This window comes from Pan paniscus, chromosome 1 (assembly GCF_029289425.2).
Source record: "Pan paniscus chromosome 1, NHGRI_mPanPan1-v2.0_pri, whole genome shotgun sequence".
Lineage (NCBI taxonomy): Eukaryota > Metazoa > Chordata > Mammalia > Primates > Hominidae > Pan > Pan paniscus.
Window position 1 is genome coordinate 108,610,080 of NC_073249.2, and position 15,413 is coordinate 108,625,492.

Genomic DNA, 15,413 nt, shown 5'->3' on the forward strand with positions numbered 1-15,413 from the left:
CACATTGCTTATGTTTTTATTTCTTGATCACATAATAGAGCAAGGGTGCAATTTCCACAATCTACAACTTCATTCTCTTTCTCCTTGCCATCACCCCACCCATCCCATCTGGAACTGCTGCCAAGAAGGAAAAGTCTTCACTGGAATGCAAGCTCCACAAGCTAGAATTTTTGTCTGGTTTAAACACTGTATTATCTCTAGAACAGTGCTCAGTACAAAGCAGGTCCTCAGCAACCATGTGTTGAATGCATTCTAATACTGATGATTTTCAGAATGGCTTAGGATTTGTGACCTCTCCTTTCTGAGCCTGAGTAGATTAAGTGTATCAAACTTGATTCCTTGTAATCTACTTTGGTTTCCTATTTTCTAAAAGCAATGGAGAGGGAGAGAGATCATTATGGCAGACCAGACGGGAGGCAAAACTAGATGATTCAGGTGGACAGAGCAGTGTGCGGAGGCTTGCATTGTGAATTTTAGCTCCAGATTGACTGCAAGAACAAGCCAGCAATCCTAAGAGGACCCACAGACCCTCTGAAGGAATCTGACTGCTCCTGTAGGACCCAGGAGACACCCCAAATACTCAGCCACAGCAAGACCCCCTCAAGGAGAGTCTGAACTCAGACAGGCCTAGCCCTGACCCCACCTGATGGTCCTCCCCTACCCACCCTGATAGCTGAAGACAAAGGGCATATAATCTTGGGAGATCTAGGGCCCCACCCACCATCGGTTCCTCTCCGTACTACCATAGCTGATGCTCTCTGGAAAGCACCATCTCCTGGCAGGAGGCCAACCAGCACAAAAATAGAGCATTAAACCAGCAAAGCTAAGAACCCTCACGGAGTCCATTGCACTCCCCTGCCACCTCCACTGGAACAGGCGCTGGTATCCACGGCTGAGAGACGCAGAGACAGTTTACATCACAGGACTCTGTGCAGACAACCCCCAGTACCAGCCTGGAGCCAGGTAGACTCGCTGAGTGGCTAGACCCAGAAGAGAGACAACTATCACTGCAGTTTGGCTCACAGGAAGCTACATCCACAGGAAAAAGGGGAGAGTACTACATCAAGGGAACATATTGTGGGACAAAAGAATCTGAACAACAGCCTTCAGCCCTAGACCTTCCCTCCGACAGAGCCTACCCAAATGAGAAGGAACCAGAAAACCACCTCTGGTTACAAGGCTCTTTAACACCCCCCAAAAACCATACTAGTTCACCAGCAATGAATCGAAACCAAGAAGAAATCCTTGATTTACCTGAAAAAGAATTCAGGAGGTTAGTTATTAAGCTAATTAGGGAGGCACCAGGGAAAGGCAAAGCCCAATGCAAGGAAATCCAAAAAATGATACAAGAAGTGAAGGGAAAAATATCCAAGGAAAGAAATAGCTTAAAGAAAAAACAATAAAAAATTCAGGAAACATTGGAGACACTTATAGAAATGCAAAATGCTCTGGAAAGTCTCAGCAATAGAATTAACAAGTAGAAGAAGGAAATTCAGAACTCGAAGACAAGGTCTTCGAATTAACCTAATCCAACAAAGAGAAATAAAAAAGACTAAGAAAATATGAACAAAGCTTCCAAGAAGTCTGGGATTATGTTAAATAACCAAACCTAAGAATAATTGGTGTTCCTGAGGAAGAAGAGAATTCTAGAAGCTTGGAAAACATTTTGGGGGAATAATCGAGGAAAACTTCCCTCACCTTGCTAGAGACCTAGACATCCAAATACAAGAAGCACAAAGAACACCTGGGAAATTCGTCACAAACAGCTCATTGCCTACGCACATTGTCATCAGGTTATCTAAAGTTAAGACAAAGAAAAGAATCTTAAGAGCGGTGAAAGAGAAGCACCAGGTAACTTACAAAGGAAAATCTATCAGATTAACAGCAGATTTCTCAGCAGAAACCCTATAAGCTAGAAGGGACTGGGGCCCTATCTTCAGCCTCCTCAGACAAAACAATTATCAGCCAAGAATTTTGTATCCAGCGAAACTAAGCATCATATATGAAGGAAAGATACAGTCTTTCTCAGACAAACAATTGGTGAGAGACGTCGATATACCAAGCCACCACTACAAGAACTGCTAAAAGAAGCTCTAAATCTTGAAACAAATCCTGGAAACACATCAAAACAGAAACTCTTTAAAGCATAAATCACACAGGACCTATAAAACAAAAAAAAAAAAACAAGTTAAAAGGCAAAAACATAAAACAAAAAATCCAAGGTACACAGGCAAAAAAATAGCACAATGAATGCAACAGTACCTCACATCTCAATACTAACATTGAATGTAAATGGCCTAAATGCTCCACGTAAAAGATACAGAACCTCAGAATGGATAAGAACTCACCAGCCAACTACCTGCTGCCTTCAGGAGACTAACCTAACACATAAGGACTCATATTAGCTTAAAGTAAAGAGCAGGGGGAAGGGCATTTCATGCAAATAGACACCAAATGTGAGCAGGGTAGCTATTCTTACATCTGACAAAACAAACTTTAAAGCAACAGCAGTTAAAAGAGACGAAGACGGACATTATATAACAGTAAAAGGCCTTGTGCAAGAGGAAAATATCACAATCCTAAACATATATGTGCCTATCACTGGAGCTCCCAAATTTATAAAACAATTACTAATAGACCTAAGAAATGAGATAGACAGCAACAAAATAATAGTGGGGGACTTCAATACTCCACTGACAGCACTTGACAGGTCATCAAGAAAGACAGTCGACAAAGAAACAATGGATTTAAACGATACCTTGGAACAAATGGACTTAATAGATATATACAGAACATTTCATCCAACAACCACAGAATACACATTCTATTCAATAACTCATGGAACTTTCTCCAAGACAGACCATATGATAGGCCATAAGAGTCTCAATACATTTAAGAAAATTGAAATTATATCAAACACTCTCTCAGACCACAGTGGAATAAAACTGGAAATCAACTCCAAAAGGAACCTTCAAAACCATACAAATACATGGAAATTAAATAACCTGTTTCTGAATGAGCATTGGGTCAAAAACAAAATCAAGATGGAAATTAAAAAATTATTCAAACTGAACGACAGTAATGACACAACCTATCAAAACCTCTGGGATACAGCAAAGGTGGTGCTAGAGGAAAGATCATAACACCAAATGCCTATATCAAAAAGACTGAAAGAGCACTAACTGACATTCTAAGGTCACACCTCAAGGAACTAAAGAAACAAGAACAAACCATACCCAAACCCAGCAGAAGAAAACAAAAATAACCAAGATCAGAGCAGAACTAAATGAAACTGAAACACACAAAAAAATACAAAAGGTAAATGAAACAAAAAGCTGGTTCTTTGAAAAGATAAATAAAATTAATAGACCATTAGCAAGATTAACCAAGAAAAGAAGAAAGAAAATCCAAACAACCTCATTAAGAAATGATACAGGAGATATTATAACTGATACCACTGAAATACAAAAGATCATTCAAGGCTACTATAAACACCTTTACGTACATAAACTAAAAAACCTAGAAGAGATGGATACACTCCTAGAAAAATACAACCCTCCTAGCTTAAATCAGGAAAAATTAGATACTCTGAACAGACCAATAACAAGCAGTGAGACTGATATGGTAATTAAAAAATTACTGTTCGTGACTACCCTGACCAACATGGTGAAACCCCATCTCTACTAAAAATACAGATTTAGCTGGGTGTGGTGGTGCATGCCTGTAATCCCAGCTACTTGGGAGGCTGAGGCAGGAGAATCGCTTGAACCCAGGAGATAGAGGTTGCAGTGAGCTGAGTTCGCACCATTGCACTCTAGCCTGGGCAACAAGAGCGAAACTCTGTCTCAAAAAAAAAAAAAAAAAATTTACCAACAAAAAGTGCCTGGGACCAGATGGATTCATAGCAGAATTCTACCAGACATTCAAGATTCAAGGAAGAATCGGTACCAATCCTTTTGACACTATTCCACAAGATAGAGAAAGAAGGAACCCTCCCTAATTCATTCTATGAAGCTAGCGTTACCCTAATACCAAAACCAGAAAGGACAAAACCAAAAAAGAAAACTACAGACCAATATCCTTGATGAACATAGATGCTAAAATCCTTAACAAAATACTAGCTAACCAGATCCAGCAACATATCAAAAAGATAATCCACCATGATTGAGTGGGTTTCATACCAGGGATGCAGCGATGGTTTAACATATGCAAGTCAGTAAATATGGTACACCACATAAACAGAATTAAAAACAAAAATCACACTATCATCTCCATAGATGCAGAAAAAGCATTTGACAAAATCCAGCATCCCTTTATGATTAAAACTCTCGGCAAAACTGGCATATGAGGTACATACCTCAATGTAATAAAAGCCATCTACGACAAGCCCACAGCCAACATAATACCAAATGAGGAAAAGTTGAAAGCATTTTCTCTGAGAACTGGAACAAGGTAACAATGCCCACTCTCACCACTCCTCTACAACATAGTACTGGAAGTCCTAGCCAGAGCAGTCAGACAAGAGAAAGAAATAAGGGGCATCCAAATCAGTAAAGAGGAAGTCAGACTGTCACTGTTTGCTGACCATATGCTCATTTACCTCGAAAACCCTAAAGATTCCTCCAGAAAGCTCCTAGAACTAGTAAAATAACTCAGCAATGTTTCCGGATACAAGATTAATGTACACAAATCAGTAGCTCTTCTATACAACAGCGACCAAGCAGAGAATCAAATCAAGAACTCAGCCCCTTTTTCAAGGGCTGCCAAAAAAATAAAATATTTAGGAATATACCTAACCAAGGAGTCAAAAAACCTCTACAAGGAAAACTACAAAACACTGCTGAAAGAGATCATATATGATACAAACAAATGAAAACACATCCCATGCTCATGGATAGGTAGAATCAATATTGTGAAAATGACCACACTGCCAAAAGCAATCTACAAATTCAATGCAATCCCCATCAAAATACCACCATCATTCTTCACAAAATTAGAAAAAACAATTCTAAAATTCGTATAGAACCAAACAAGAGCCCACATACCCAAAGCAAGTCTAAGTAAAAAGAACAAATCTGGAGGCATCACACCACCTGATTACAAACTATACTGTAGGGCCATAGTCAACAAGCCAGCAAGGTACTGGTATAAAAATAGGTACATAGATCAATGGAACAGGATAGAGAACCCAGAAATAAACCCAAATACTTACAGCAAACTGATCTTCAAGAAAGCAAACAAAACCATAAAGTGGGGAAAGGACACCCTTTTCAACAAATGGTGCTGGGATAATTGGCTAGCCACATGTAGGGGAATGAAACTGGATCCTCATCTCTCACCTTACATAAAAATCAACTCAAGATGGATTAAGGACTTAAATCTAATGCCTGAAACTATAAAAATTCTAGAAGACAACATTGGAAAAACCATTCTAGACATTCTTAGGCAAGGATTTCATGACCAAGAATCCAAAAGCAAATGCAATAAAAACAAAGATAAATAGTTGAGACTTAATTAAACTAAAGAGCTTTTGCACAGCAAAAGGAACAGTCAGCAGAGTAGACAGACAATCCACAGAGTGGGAGAAAATCTTCATAATCTGTACATCTGACAAAGGACTAATATCCAGAATCTACAATGAACTCAAACAAATCAGTAAGAAAACACAATCGCATCAAAAAGTGGGCTAAGGACATGAATAGACAATTCTCAAAATAAGGACAAACAAATGGCCCAACAAACAAGAAAAAATGCTCCCCAGCACTTTGGGAGGCCGAGGTGGGCGGATCATGAGGTCAGGAGATCGAGACCATCCTGGCTAACATGGTGAAACCCCGTCTCTACTAAAAATACAAAAAAATTAGCTGGGCGTCGTGGTGGGCACCCGTAGTTCCAGCTACTCGGGAGGCTGAGGCAGGAGAATGGCGTGAACCTGGGAGGCGGAGCTTGCAGTGAGCGGAGATTGCGCCACTGCACTCCAGCCTGGGCAACAGAGCAACAGACCAAGACCCCGTCTCAAAAAAAATAAAAAAATAAAAAAATAAATGCTCAATATCACTAATGATCAGGGAAATGCAAATCAAAACCGCAATGTGATACCACCTTACTCCTGCAAGAATGGCCATAATAAAAAAAATCAAAAAACAGTAGATGTTGGCGTGGGTGCAGTGATCAGGGAACACTTCTACACTGCTAGTGGGGATGTAAACTAGTACATCCCCACCTACATGTGGAAAACAGTGTGGAGATTCCTTAAAGAACTAAAAGTAGAACTACCATTTGATCCAGCAATCCCACTACTGGGTATCTACCCAGTGGAAAAGGAGTCATTATACGAAAAAGATACTTGCACAGGCAGGTTTATAGCAGCACAATTCACAATTGCAAAATCGTAGAACCAGTGCAAATGCCCATCAATCAATGAGTGAATAAAGAAATTGTGGTGTATATATTTGATGTAATACTACTCAGCCATAAAAAGAAATGAATTAACGGCATTTGCAGTGACCTGGATGAGATTGGAGACTACTATTCTAAGTGAAGCAACTCAGAAATGGAAAACCAAACATCATATGTTCTCACTGATATGTGGGAGCTAAGCTATGAGGATGCAAAGGCATAAGAATGATACAATGGACTTTGGGGACTTGGGGTGAAAGAGTGGGAGGGGGTCGAGGGATAGAAGACTACAAATGGGGTGCAGTGTATACTGCCTGGGTGATGGGTGCACCAAAATCTCACAAATCACCGCTGAAGAACTTACTCATGTAACCAAATATCACTTGTACCCCAATACCTTATGGAAAAATAAAAAACAGAAATAAAAATAAATAAAAATGGAAAAAAATAAAAGCAATGCAAATTGCTGGTTTTAATTTTAAAAGCCCAGTTGGCTTTGAGACTCTTGATATACGTCATTGTCATCCTTATGCAATACTCAACCAATAGAAGTGGTTCTGGAAGTTCCAATAAGCATCTATATTTTAATCCTGAGAAAATGTGAGGCATTTGTGCCTGCATAGGCCAAGTTTTTCATCCATTCTACTGAATCACTCTATTTATTGACTCCATGAATACAGCAAATTCATCATGTCACTCAGTATTCCCTAGTTATATAACTCTTCCATGTAAGAAATAGCATCAGCAACAGCAACAAAAACAGTAACAACACTGACATTTTCATTAAATATGAGCACTCAGGAATGAATCTGTTGAATTAAATGAATGCACTATTATCTAAGCTTAGTGCCTCTTGGACAACATGTAAAATTGGACTCTTAGCAAGCAATACACTCTACTATCTAAATTCAAATACAATTAACGGTTAGTTTTCCTCATATTTCATATCTCTCTACCTTAACTTCCTGAATTTTATACCCAACTCTATTTATACTCTTTTGTTTTATTGCTAAGGTTTGAGACATGGAAATGGCCAATTTCTCCATATTAAATGTAGATCTTTTTAAATATGTTTTTCACCCACTTAACAATCTTTTTGAATGACCATTGTTGGTTTGGAAGACCAGATGATGTCCACCTCACTGCTAACTCCATTTTCTTTTTACTTCTCTTCCCTTTGTCTTTTGCTCCTTCTTCCCAGGCATCTACCCACAAAATCTCCTGACTCCCTTGTTATTTGTTTCTTCCTGTCATATTTGCTATGTTTATATCAACTTAATGTTGACAGAGGTATATGTACTTTAGCTATCTTTATTAAGGTATGGTGCTGTGACATTCTAACTATAAAGTGTTATCTCAGCATGAATGAAGGCTTATGAAGAGGGAGAAATGTTCTTCAGATTTTTCTTTAAAAGGCAGTGCATTTAGGCTGGGATAGAACACTGATTTCCAAGGATTTCTAACAATATGTGACATCCAGAAAGTCTATTATCTCACACACCAAATTTCAGTAGCCATCTGGGACACCAAATTACCAATGAAACAAAAGACACGACACAGTAGTAAGGTGCACAGGTTTTGTAATTAAAAAAAAAAGAACATGATCATGATTGATTATATTTGCTCCCAAGATTTATGTAACTGACCAAATAAAGTTAATTTTTTTTTCTTTCATGGATCAAACAGTATCTTTGATAGACGCTGTATTGAAAACATTATTTTAATTTTTTATTATTAAAAGAAAAAACCTGGATGTTAATTATTCTTCAGTGATTAAAAAGATACAGATAATATACAGTTATGGAGGAAAAAGATTTAAAAAGAAAAATGAGAAAAAATGGTTAGCTGGAGAAAATATGCTCTCAAAAATGGAACTCTTTGCTAAGAGCCACAGATGCAATACCTTGAACCTCAGGAGAGCTTTAATTAGTCCAGCTCTTCCTTGAGCGCATGCTCAGAAGCTTTGGTGCTGACTGTAAATTAGGGCAAGGAAATCCAGCAGGGGCCTGGGTGGGTTAAGGGGGAAGGGCAGAATCTTAAAGGGGCAATAACCATTTAAAGGAGCAATGCCTGTCAGCCCCACCGTTCTTGTTGTAGGCTCCTCAACCTGCCACCACAAACCTAATCCAACTTCTGTGTTCCCTGTCTCAGTTAATAGCACCTCCACTCCCCAAGTCTGGCTACAATGACTAAACATGGGAGTTGTTCATGATTTCTCTCTTTTTTACACCTGCAAAATGTCAATTTTGCTGATTTTTACCTTAAATTTGACTTCATTTTTCCATTCCTGTTATCATTGTTCTGTTTTAAGCCCTCATTGGGTCCTGTTTGGGCCATTACAATAATGTCTTAACTGGTGTTATATGCATTTTCCGCTGCTGCCAAATCATCTTTTAAAACTCACATCACTCCGACTTAAAACACTTCAGTGGTTCCCATCACCTGTAGGAAAAAGTTCCAGCCCCTTCCTGGTCTCTGTCAATTCATCAGACGTTATTTCAGATTGCACTTTCTGTTCTCACAATCATCAATTACTTCTGGCATATAGATCCCAATACAAGGTAAATAAACACTGAATATGTAGAAGAGTTTTTGACCCACTTAAAAACATATATTTTTAGGGAGTAAGATGAACTAATCTAATATCTAATTAACACTTAATTTGTTAATTGTATGTCATATAAAATATTAATTTATATATTTTTTCACTCAAACACATCATGATGTCAAAGAAAAATCCTCAAAAGTTAAAAACATGACTCTCTTACCAATATAGAATTAATCTATGTCAAAGCTTTTATTGCCTTCAATAATTGATGAGGGAACCAGCAGGAAGATAAACTGGTTCTAAGAGCACTTGAAGAAATTATTATTTACACACAAAAAAGAATGCTAGAACAGGATTGTTAGATTAGATACAAAACCCGTTAACGTCCCACAGGGTAATAAAATCATAGATTATCCTTCTTACTGAAGATAATCACTTACATCTCTACCACATACTAAAAAAATCTGTAAGTTGACAACTCACTGCACAGTGCCTGAGCTCTTAATAGAGTAAATAGTAAAGTCAAATGCAGGAGCATTCTCCTACAGCATTAAATAATCCTGGGGGCAGATCTGTTAAACAATGCTCCATTACTGCATTAAAAAACACACCCACGGCTGGGCACAGTGGCTCACGCCTGTAATCCCAGCACTTTGGGAGGCCGAGGCAGGCGCATCACCTGAGGTCAGGAGTTTGAGACCAGCCTGGTCAACATGGTCTCTACTAAAAATAAAAAATTAGCCAGGCATGGTGGCATGTGCCTGTAATCCCAGCTACTTGGGAGGTTGAGGCATGAGAATCGCTTGAACCTGGGAGGCGGAGGTTGCAGTGAGCCAAGATGGCACCACTGCACTCCAGCCTGGGTGACAGACTGAGACTCCATCTCAAGAAAACAAACAAACAAACAAAAAACCACACCCACCTCTTCTTGCTGTCTTATTATTTCCAAGTTTAGGATAATTTTGCTTAACAATGAAAGTAAAACTTCACATGAATCTTCTACATCAGTGTTTTTGGCATCATGATCGTCTCTTCTTGGGTCAACTAACAAAGTTTTCCAGAACACAACATCTTTAGGTCCTTCTAAGTTTTCTCAGATACAGTACCCTTGGAATCTTGTGTATGTTTTTATCCACTTTGAAAAGGAGATATATATCTTATATAATATAAACACTGTGGAAAAGTGCATAGTTCTGTGGATGTTAAAAATGTAGGAATAGCTATCAAAATAATAATAATCTGTAGCTCTTCAAAAAAGCAAAAGAGAGAAAGGCAGTATAAAAATAACTTCAACAATCTAACAGTTGGCCATAAAGGAAAAAGAAGATGATAAACAGAAAACAAAATAAGTTGGTAGAAATAATTTCTGATATACCGCTCCCAATAAATATAAACGGATTTAACTCATCTATTACAAGACAAAGATGGCTGGGCGTGGTGGCTCACGCCTCTAATCCTAGCACTTTGGGAGGCCAAAGCAGGTGGCTCATGAGGTCAGGAGATGGAGACCATCCTGGCCAACATGGTGAAACCCCGTCTCTATCAAAAATACAAACGTTAGCTGAGCGTGGTGGCGTGTGCCAGTAATTCCAGCTACTCAGGAGGCTGAGGCAGGAGAATCACTTGAACCAGGGAGTCGGAGGTTGCAGTAAGCCGAGATCGTGCCACTGCACTCCAGCCTGGTGACAGAGTGAGAATCAGTCTCAAAAAATAAATAAATAAATAAATAAAATAAAAATAAATAAATAAAATAAATAAAAGACAGACACTATCAACCTGGATGGAAAAAAGAAGTCCTCCTTTCATAAACATGCTGCTATGGTCTGAATGTTAGTGTCCGTCTTAGTCTGTCTGTGCTACTCTGACCGAATATCACTGACTTGGTCATTTATAAAGAAAATGAATTTGTTTATTACAGTTCTAGAGGCTGGGAAGCCTAAGATTAAGGTGCTAGCAGGTTTGTTGTCTGGTGAGGGCTGCACTGTCCAAAGAGGAGGAACATTATATTCTCACATGGCAGAAGGTGGAAGGGCAAATGGGACAAATTCCCTTGTCATGCCATTTTATAAGGGCACCTAATCCCATTTATGAGGGCAGAACCCTCATGAGTAATTTACTTCCCAAAGGCCACACTTCCCAATACTGTTGCATTGGAAACGTCTGAATTCTGGAGGGAAACATATTCAAACCATAGCATTCTGCCCCTGCCCCCTCACCCAAATTCATGTCCTTCTCACACAAAAATACATTTATTTCATGTCAATAGGCCCTAAAATCTTAGCTCATTCCAGCATCAACTTTATAAAGTCTAAAGTCCAGAGATACGGGAACCAATGCATGGTTCATCCTGAGGCAAATTCCTCCCCAGCTGTAAACTTGTGAAATCAAACAAGTTATGTGCTATCAAAACAATAGTGTACAGGCATAGGATAGACACTGCTATTCCAAAAGGGAGAAATAGGAAAGAAGAAAGGGGTAACAGGTCCTAAGTAAGTCTAAAACCCAACAGGGAAACCCTGCCTGGTTGCTCTGCTAGCAGCAGTCCCCACTTCACTTCTCACTGGCTAGGGTCACTACACACCTCCCAATACTCTTGCATTGAGAACATCTGAATTTTGGAGGGGAAACATTCAAATGACAGCAGTGTCCCCCTAAATTAGTGTTGGAACCTAATACCAAATGTGATAGTATTAAAAAGTAGGGCCCTTGAGAAGTGATTAAATCATGAGGGCTCCATCCTCATGAATGGGATTAATGCTCCCATAAAAGACTCTGGAGAACTCTCTTGTCCTCCTACTGTAAGGATGCGACAAGAAGGTGACATCTTTGAAGCAGAAAGCAGTCCTTCATCAGACACCAAATCTACCGGTGCCTTGATTTTAGACTGCCCAGCCTCCAGAACTGTGAGTAATAAATTTCTGTTGTTTATGAATTACCCAGTCTAAGGTATTTTGTTATAGGAGCCAAAATAGACTAAGACATATGCCTTAAGCAGAAAGAAACTTACAGAATGAACATAAAAAGACGATATAAGAATAAAAAGATTACAAGGAAAATACAAACAACAGAAAAGGCGATGCCAGAATATTGATATGAGACAAAGTAAAAAAGACCAAAAGCACTAAAAAGAGCTATTTCATCATGATAAAAAAGATTCAATTAGTACCTTTATGAGCACACAGAGACAAAAAGAGAACTTGATACACTCAAAAATGATATTAATTTTGGAAAATTTTGATATATTAAAAACTGATACATTCAGCACAGAAAAATTAAGTAATAATATAGACTACTTAAATAAAATTAGATCAACAAGTTTGATTAATAGTTAGAGAATCTTGCACACAACAAGTGGAGAATATATGTTATTTCAATATACGTGGAACATTAAAAAAAAAAAAAAGGCTACGGGCTGGGCATGGTGACTTACACCTGTAATCCCAGCACTCTGAGAGGCTGAGGTGGGTGGATCACTTGAGGTCAGGAGTTTGAGATCAACTTGTGCAACATGGCAAAACCCCATTTCTACAAAAAATAAAAATGAGCCATGGTGGTGTCTGCCTATAGTTCTACCTACCTGGGAGGCTGAGGTGGAAGGATCACCTGAGCTGGGGAGATTAAGGCTGCAGTGAGATGTGATCAAGCCACTGCACTGCAGCCTGGGTGACAGAGAAAGACCCTGTCAAAAAAAAAAAAAAAAAAAAGAAAAAAAAAGAAAAATCACATATTAGGTCACAAAAAATTAAAACAATTTCCAAGATTTAATATAATCTTTGTCTACAAAGCATATAAATTATAAACAACACTAAAAAGATGGTAAAAAAAATAGCAACCTTTAATTGGAAACAAAAAATGCACTAAAAATAGCTCATTGGTTAAAGAAGAAATGACAATGTCATGAAATATTTAAAAGTAAAGACAACAAAAGTACCACATGACAAAACTTGTCGGATGGAGCAAAGTCCTATAGAAAGGTAAGTACAACCTTAAATATAATTATTTTATTTATTTATTTATTTCTGAGACGGAGTCTTGCTCTGTTGCCCAGGTTGGAGTGTAATGGCACAATCTCAGCTCACTGCAACCTCCTTCTCCCAGGTTCAAGTGATTCTCCTGCCTCAGCCTCCTGAGTAGCTGGGACTATAGGCCTGTGCCACCACGTCCGGCTAATTTTTGTATTTTTAGTAGAGATGGAGTTTCACCATGTTTGCCAGGCTGGACTTGAACTCCTAACCTCAGGTGATCCACCAGCTTTGGCCTCCCAAAGTGCTGGGATTACAGGCGTGAGCCACTGAGCCCAGCCACACATAATTATTCTTCAAAAAGAAATATTAAAAGCAAAGAAGCTAAACTTCAAGTCATGTGGCTAGTAAAAGAATTACAAAGTAACAAAAGTAAAAAAAAAAAGGAAAGAATTCATATAATCTATGAAATAAAAAAAATTCACAAAACTTTTTAAAAAATAATAAAGTAGACAAACCTCTGGCAAGACTGATAAGATTGGAACAATAAAGATGAACACTATTCAGAATGAAAAATGGGACATAAACAGTTAGACCCTTATTTTTAAAAATCCCAAGAAAACAATGTGAACTAGTTTATTCCAAAAACAATTTCTAAACTAGATAAAATAGAAACACTTCTAGAAAAAAAGTGGTTCAAGAAGAAATGCAAAGACATACGAATATATCTAGTTATACACACCTATTTATCTTTACCCATTATCTATAAATCTGTAATAAAGAGGCTCCCCCTGCAAAACAAGCTAAGTCTAGATGGTTGCAGGAGAGTTTTACCAAACACTCACACTCATGTTATGAAAGCACTATAAAATCTTACTGCCAAATCTAGACATAAGCATCAGGAAGAAAAGAAAATTATAGGCCTAGTTCGCTAGTCACAGATGTAAAGTCCCTAGACAAAACACTAGCAAATTAAATTTGGCAATAAATAGCAATATCGTGAGCAAGTATTAATAGGATTTATTCCAGTAAAGTTCAATATCAAAAAAACTATTACCATAATGTACCCGATTATCAGATTCAAGAAGAAAAACAATAGGATCATGTCAATAAATGCAAAAAGCACTTATTAAACTTCAGCATTTATTAATAATGAGGATTCGTAGGAAACAGCCAAAGAAGGAAACTTTTAAAACTATTAATAGTACTTATACAGAAAACGTTTCCTTAAGAGAGAGAGAAAAAAATCTTAAGAGTTTATAGAGTTTACAGTTTCCAACCCACTGATAAATTCAATTACAGTGAGCATTCATTTAATTGCTAAAAAAAGAAAGCAGCTGACCAGTAAAGCCTAGCTACCAATACGCTGCAACAGACATCACAATTAATGGAAAATTTTGGAAGCATAAGAAGGATACTGGCAGGTCAAGGACACTAGCTGGTCGCCATTTCTATTCAATGTTAAACTAGGAGTCATGGTCTAGACAATGGAATACTATGCAGCTGTTAAAAAGACAACACATAATAAACAAAAAGGCAAATGAGGTTAGGAGGTGGAGGCATGAGGGGACTAACGCAGGTGTCCAGCGTCCCTTGGCCCTGCCACGCTTTTTTTTTTTTTAATTTCCACCTGACAAACTGCCGTTTATCCTTTAAATACCTTGGCAGCCATCACATCCTGCCCCTTCGTCTTTTGCACTTCCTTTGTACCTCGTGCATACTTCTATAAGCAAATGTATCCGACGGTTTTACAAGAATTTGCTTGCCTACCAGTGTACTTAACCCATGGCTAGCACAGAATAGGACTGGAAAGAAATGCTGCACAGACAGCACTTTTCTCTGAAGGCTCTAGGGCTCCCCAAGCCCCCGCATTAAACTGGTTTGGGCAAAACGACAGGCATTGCTGAGAGCCGCCAGGCCGCCCGCCAGCTGCGGGTCCCCTGTAGGCAGAGCCCTGGGTCACACGCGGACGCGGTCCCGATGTTTCTTCTCAGGCCCTCAGCCCGGCCCACTTCCTCTTTCCTCACTTTAAGGCGCAGACAGCCGTCCCTCTCAAAACAAAACGTACACCAAAACACCATTTTTTTTTTTTAAACAGGAAGTCCAGAGGCCCGGGTCCAGGGCATCCAGCCCCGGATCTCGAACGCCCTCCTCGCCCCTCGCCCCGCGTAGCCCGGCTCCGCTCCCCGCTCCCCGCCCGGCGTCCACCTCTCGAGCCTGACAGCCCCGCCGCCCGCGCAGGCGCCACGCCCCGGCCCGGCCCGCCCCGGCCCCGCCGCCAGCGCTTCCATCCCCGCCCCGGCGGGTCCAAGCCGGTGCCGGGCGCCCAGGGGTTGCCGCGCTGGGCGGGAGGGCAGCGCCTGAGAGGGCGGTGGGGTGGCGGGGTTCCTGCGCGCGGCCCGCCATGGAGGTGGAGGAGGCGTTCCAGGCGGTGGGGGAGATGGGCATCTACCAGATGTACTTGTGCTTCCTGCTGGCCGTGCTGCTGCAGGTAAGTCCCCGCG

General features: G+C 39.6%; 1 protein-coding gene and 1 long non-coding RNA gene across 4 annotated transcripts in view; one reads left to right on the forward strand and one right to left on the reverse strand.

The window, feature by feature from the left end:
* LOC106635206 (uncharacterized) overlaps positions 1–15,413 on the reverse strand; it is a 62,257-nt gene that overhangs the window by 40,768 nt on the left and 6,076 nt on the right. The gene's annotated exons all lie outside the window — the stretch shown is intronic.
* SLC22A15 (solute carrier family 22 member 15) overlaps positions 14,376–15,413 on the forward strand; it is a 94,284-nt gene continuing 93,246 nt past the window's right edge. Inside the window, exon 1 of one of the 3 annotated variants that reach the window (XM_055114412.2) lies at positions 14,376–15,400. In XM_055114412.2, coding sequence (XP_054970387.1) covers positions 15,314–15,400 — 87 coding nt within the window. In that variant the 5' untranslated portion in view covers positions 14,376–15,313. The remainder of the gene's footprint in view (positions 15,401–15,413) is intronic. The other 2 variants (XM_034929877.3, XM_034929873.4) reach the window with 2 other exon arrangements.